At 41.5% G+C, this 5660-nt stretch overlaps 1 protein-coding gene across 1 annotated transcript in view; it reads left to right on the forward strand.

The window, feature by feature from the left end:
* Positions 1–5660, forward strand: part of DOPEY2 (dopey family member 2) — an 89523-nt gene that overhangs the window by 55477 nt on the left and 28386 nt on the right. The window contains exons 19-22 of the mRNA XM_025206537.1: positions 1366–1556; positions 2280–3909; positions 4199–4295; positions 5619–5660. The exon at positions 5619–5660 is cut by the window's right edge and continues 174 nt beyond it. Coding sequence (XP_025062322.1) covers positions 1366–1556; positions 2280–3909; positions 4199–4295; positions 5619–5660 — 1960 coding nt within the window. The remainder of the gene's footprint in view (positions 1–1365; positions 1557–2279; positions 3910–4198; positions 4296–5618) is intronic.

Here is a 5660-nt window from a genome sequence, read left to right on the forward strand (position 1 = left end):
GAAGGGGCCTGAGCAGATCATCAAGTCCGACCCCCTGCCATGGCAGGAAAGAGTACTGGGGTCAAACGACCCCAGCAAGGTGTTCATCTTGCCTCCTTTTAAAGACCCCCAGGGTAGGAGCCAGCACAACTTCCCTTGGAAGTTGGTTCCAGATCCTAGCCGCCCTGACAGTGAAGTAGCATCTCCTGATGTCTAGTCTAAATCTACCCTCTGCCAGCTTGCGACCATTATTTCTTGTTACTCCTGGTAGTGCTCGGGGGAACAGGGACTCCCCCAATGCCTGTTGGTCCCCCCTGACTAGTTTGTAAATGGCCACTAGATCCCCTCTCAGCCTTCTCTTGTGGAGGCTGAACAGGTTCAGGTCTTGTAGCCTCTCCTCGTAGGGCCTGCCCTGCTGACCCCTGATCATGCAAGTGGCCCTCCTCTGGACCCTCTCAATGCTGTCCACATCCCTCCTGAAGTGCGGCGCTCAGAACTGGACGCAGTACTCCAACTGTGGCCTGACCAGTGTCGCATAGAGGGGGAGGACCACCTGCTTGAGATGCATCTGTGGATGCATGACAAGGTATGGTTGGCCTTCCTGACTCTGTCCCCACACTGTCGGCCCATGTTCATTTTGGTGTCAGTAATGACTCCCAAGATCCTTTTCTGTCTCTGCACTGACGAGAAGGGAGTTTCCCAGACTGTAGGTTTGCTGCTGGTTCCTCCTCCCCAGGTGCAGTACCTTGCACTTGTCAGTGTTGAAACCCATCCTGTTCTCATCCGCCCACCCCTGTAACCAGTCTAGGTCTGATTTCAGCCTATTCCTCCCTTCTAGCGTGCCCACTTCCCCCCACAACTTAGTGTCATCTGCGAATTTGAATAGTGTGCTTTTTACTCCCTCGTCGAAGTCGCTGATGAAGATGTTGAACAGTGTCGGCCCAAGGACTGAGCCCTGGGGAACCCCACTGCCCACATCCCTCCAGGTCAAATAAAAATCACGGAATTTATCAGTGAAAACAGGTCAAAACTGAGAACACAAAACAGTAATTATGTGGCACCTTGCAGCACCCTTGAAAAGATCTCAAGGCACTCCAGGGTACTGTAGCACCCTGGTTGGGAATCCCTAACTTCTGTTTTCTGGGGACTAACATGGCACATGGCTAACTACCTCTGTACAGAGGAGGTGTATGTCCTGCTCCTGCAAACATGTGCTTGACTTTGAACTCTGGATAGCAGCCCTATCAAACACCTGTTTTTGCAATGACATCAAGCATTGAGACCTGTTTGCATTGATGCTGCGTAACTGTGTTATGAGTGTTAGGGATATATGTCTGCTGCTTCTAAGTTTCCAGTTGTACTTTTGCTTTCTAATTCCCTATGCAGGTCTCTGTTTGTGGTACTGGACAGTTTAAATTGTTCAGATGGTGCAATAGGTGCTGCAGCACAGGGCTGGCTGGTACGTGCCCTCTTACTCCATGATGTTGCACGAATTCTTGAACCAGTACTGTTACTTCTGCTTCATCCAAAGACTCAGCGTACTTCCATCCACTATGTCAAACAGAAAAGTACAGCAGGTAAAACTGCACTTGGGTTTCAAATGTCACAATTAATAGAACATCAGATCACACTTAACTCCAGTTTACTGCAGCCTTTCAGATAAATTAGTCATCTTTTTACAGCAGTGTTAGTTGCATGTTTACACTTTACACTTACAACTCCAGTAATATTTAGATACAAGTCATACAATTTAGGGGGGTTATAGCCACTTGTAACTAATTTGCTGCCTTGTCTGCCATTCAGTTACACTTGCTAATCACTGTTACTTACAGCAGTCAAAAGGAGTCTCATTCCTTAGGTGTTGTGCAGACAGCTGAAGTTGGCATGATCCTTGACCCAAAAAACTTAAGAGAATGTTCAGCCTTTTAAAAAAAGCAATGATGCTGTGTTGTTAACTCCCTGTTATCAAGGTTTGACACACGAAACATTAAAACAATGTTGATATATCTGGGGACTTCCTGTACATCATAGAATACATTCTGTGCAGCCCGTGCTATTGTATTTTCAACCTGTTCTATTACCATTCCATTGTAAAATATAACAACAAAGTCAAGAAAATGATTTCCGTGGAGTAAGATTTTTAACATTAAGAAAGTTTGTATACGTTATTTCCTTAATCTTCACACTTTCTCTTACAGTCGCTCTTTTAATGTAAAGTATGTTGAAACATTAAAATTGAATTTGTTATCCAGTTATAAGAACCATAGTAAATGCTAACTTTTTAAATGTGTCTTTATCAGAAGACTTGCTTTATTGGTTCAGCAAGAAAAAAGCCTCTTTCAAAGAGCCCTTTGGAGCTTCTGAACTGCATGAAAGCAATTCCGAAGAAAGCCTACCATTGAGCCGATTTACAACAGTAGACAGGGAAGCTATCTGGGCTGAAGTGGAAAAAGAGCCAGAGAAAACTCAGCTAAAAAATGGACTATCTGAAAATGATCCGTCTTGCTATACAGAATTCCCACTAGATACAGATGGTGATCATGAGAATAGTGAACATACAGAATCAGCAGATACTAGCACTGGACCTGTTGATAGTGAAAATACCTCATCTTTTTCTGCTTCTCTGGATCCACAAGAATTGAGCAATGAGGAAAACCACAGTACTACAATAGACTGCAAAGAGAACCTGAAACATGTTAATTCATCAGATATGTGTGTTCCTGATGGCTCCATACCTAGTACCATGTTAAATCTTGTGCGTGCAGATTCTGAAAGAACTCAAGCATCAGAATCTCTGTCAAGTGATGATGAGGCCGACTTGGAACTTCAAGCTATTACAACATCTAGGTTGCTGAAGCAGCAGAAGGAAAAACGAGAGATGATAGAGGCTTTATTCAAACATATTCTTTTGTATTTGCAGCCTTATGATTCAAAGAGGGTTTTATATGCCTTCTCTGTACTGGAGGCAGTGCTCAAAACAAACCCCAAAGAATTCATTGAAGCTGTAGCAAGTACTAGCATGGATACCAGCTCCACAGCTCACCTGAATCTCATCTGTAATCTTCTGGCTCGTCACCAGGAATCTCTTGTGGGACAGAGCTTTTATGGTAAACTCCAAACTCAGTCTCCAACCATGTGTCCCCATTCTTTATTAATAGAGTTGCTAACTTACCTCTGCTTGAGTTTTCTTCGTTCTTACTATCCCTGTTACCTGAAGGTAACCCACAAAGATGTGCTTGGCAACAGAGATGTCCAAGTTAAAAGTGTGGAAGTCTTGATCAGAATGACAGCACAGTTGTCTACAATGGCAAAGTCAGCAGAAAGTAAAAATATAGAGTTTATACACAATTTGCTTGGGAGGTGCAAAATGCAAGAGTTTGTTCTTCTTTCTTTGTCTGCTTCTATGTACACAAGTCAAAAACGGTATGAACTTATGATATCTGACAAAAATAGCAGTGTTATTGAAGACAGCGTCTTTGAAGAAAGTCTAATCAATTTTGGGCAGGATCAGATTTGGAGTGAACATCCACTTCAGATTGAGCTGCTGAAGCTTTTGCAAGTATTGGTTGTCCTGGAGCACCATGTTGGACAGTCTTATGAAGAACAGGAGAACCAGCCAGACCTTTCCAAGGAATGGCAGCAGGCGCTGAACTTTCAGCAGGCTATTGGTGCAATACAATATGTATATCCACACCCAATAACTTCACAAGGACTATTTGTCTCTGCTGTGGTTAGAGGTTTGCAGCCGGAGTATGGGTATGGAATGCACCCACCTTGGGTTAGCTTAGTCACATGTTCTTTGCCATACTTTGGGAAGTCTTTAGGCTGGACTGTGGCACCGTTTATAGTACAAATATGTAAAAACCTGGATGAACTTGTTAAACAGTATGAAAACGAATCTGTGAAGATGTCTACAAGGACTTCTGAGAGGTAAGACATATGTCCACAAATTTATGCTTATTTAACATGTTTCTATACAAAGTTCAGTCCTTATGAGCTTATTTTCTCAAAAACCTTATTTTGTCAAAAGTATTCTGAAAGTACTAGGATTTTTATCTAAGCAAAATTTTTGAAACGTCTACTGTGTTATTTCTTTTGTGTTCGTCCATTCATCTGCAGCTAGTACTGTACAAAGAACTGAAAACACCCTTTGAACGTTACCTACGTTAGTTGTACTGTTAATCGTTTGTGTTTTTCTCCAAAACATAACATTTAAAAGGGAGAATATCACACCAGACTATCCTCTAACGCTTTTGGAAGGCCTAACAACCATTGGTCACTTTTGCCTTTTGGACCATCCTAACCAGGCCAAAAAGGTAACTGCTTTTCCTTATTACTTCAGTAGGTAATAGTTTCAAAATGCTAACTGTCCATTTGGCTGCAGCTCAGCAAACCACAAAAGCACATGCTTTAAGTCAAGGGTACCAAACTCACCTGGCCCTGCAGGCCAGTTTGGGATGTGCTGCTTGTGGCATGCAGGTCCAGTTGGAGACCCATAGGCAGCACTACAGGCTGGGTGATAACACTTCACAGGCTGCATCCAACTTTCAGGCCCAATCTTTGACACCCTTGCCTTAAGTGCATTGCCAAATTGTGACTATAAATAGTAAAGGTTATCTAATGGGGTGGGCCCAGAAATGGAAGGTTCATGTACTCAATTCCCTTGAGTGTAGGTAAAGAAGGACATACTCACAGAAATCATAATGGATTTTTTTTTTCACCCCAGCCTCATACGTAGTTGACAGCTCTCTGTGTGTGCATGGGGATTACTGGACACTAGCCATTTCCCCTCAAAATAAAGCAAGCACCATTTAAACAAAGCTATTAATATCCACATCTAAGGTACAGTTATGTCTTTGTTGGAGAGACATCACCTAGTTTGCAGTATTTTTTTGTAATTGATCTAAAGCAGTGTATTTGTTTATACATGAAAATAAGAGTAAGTTGCATTGTCAAAGCGGTCAGTCCATATACCGTTTTTCTATATCTGGTTTTCCCAAGAAAGTCTCCCTAGCACTGTGTTAGTGGGTTTTTTTTCCTTTTAGGTATGTTATTATGTATGAGTGAGTGAATACAAGTTTTCCATTTTAAAAAATGAACTGCAGGGAGTGGTTCATAATTTTTATCCTATATAGCAAAAATAGAGTAGATTTATTGGTATGTTCTTTAACACTCAAATACATGTGCATCCTATACTGCTTTTCAACAGTCAACCTATGTCTTTAGATAAACTGGCAGGTTTCTGTAGAATAGTTAACTAAGCAGGAGTATGTCAACAGCATGTATTGTAAGTGACACACACTATATATATGTGTGTGTGTGTGTGTGTGTGTGTGTATGTATATATATATATATATATGTATATATATATATACACACACACACACACACGCACATATACAAATTAATCTCTGTACCTTGTTTCGTGTATCACAAAGGGCTGTGACACTAGTTTCCATAATCAGTAGCATCGACCATAAACAGAACAGCTGCTAACATTTTCCAAAGTTTTTACAAAATTTTTGTGGAAAGAAAATGTCTGTGTTAAAAAATTGTGGTATAATGGTAAGGTTAATAAACCTGCATAATGTCAGATATGACAGCTGAAATACTTAATACAGATATTTCTGTTTTCCTAGCCATCATCTGTAGCTGAACCTACAAACCTGAGAAATGCCAGG

This window comes from Alligator sinensis, unplaced genomic scaffold, assembly GCF_000455745.1.
Source record: "Alligator sinensis unplaced genomic scaffold, ASM45574v1 scaffold966_1, whole genome shotgun sequence".
Taxonomy (NCBI): Eukaryota; Metazoa; Chordata; order Crocodylia; family Alligatoridae; genus Alligator; species Alligator sinensis.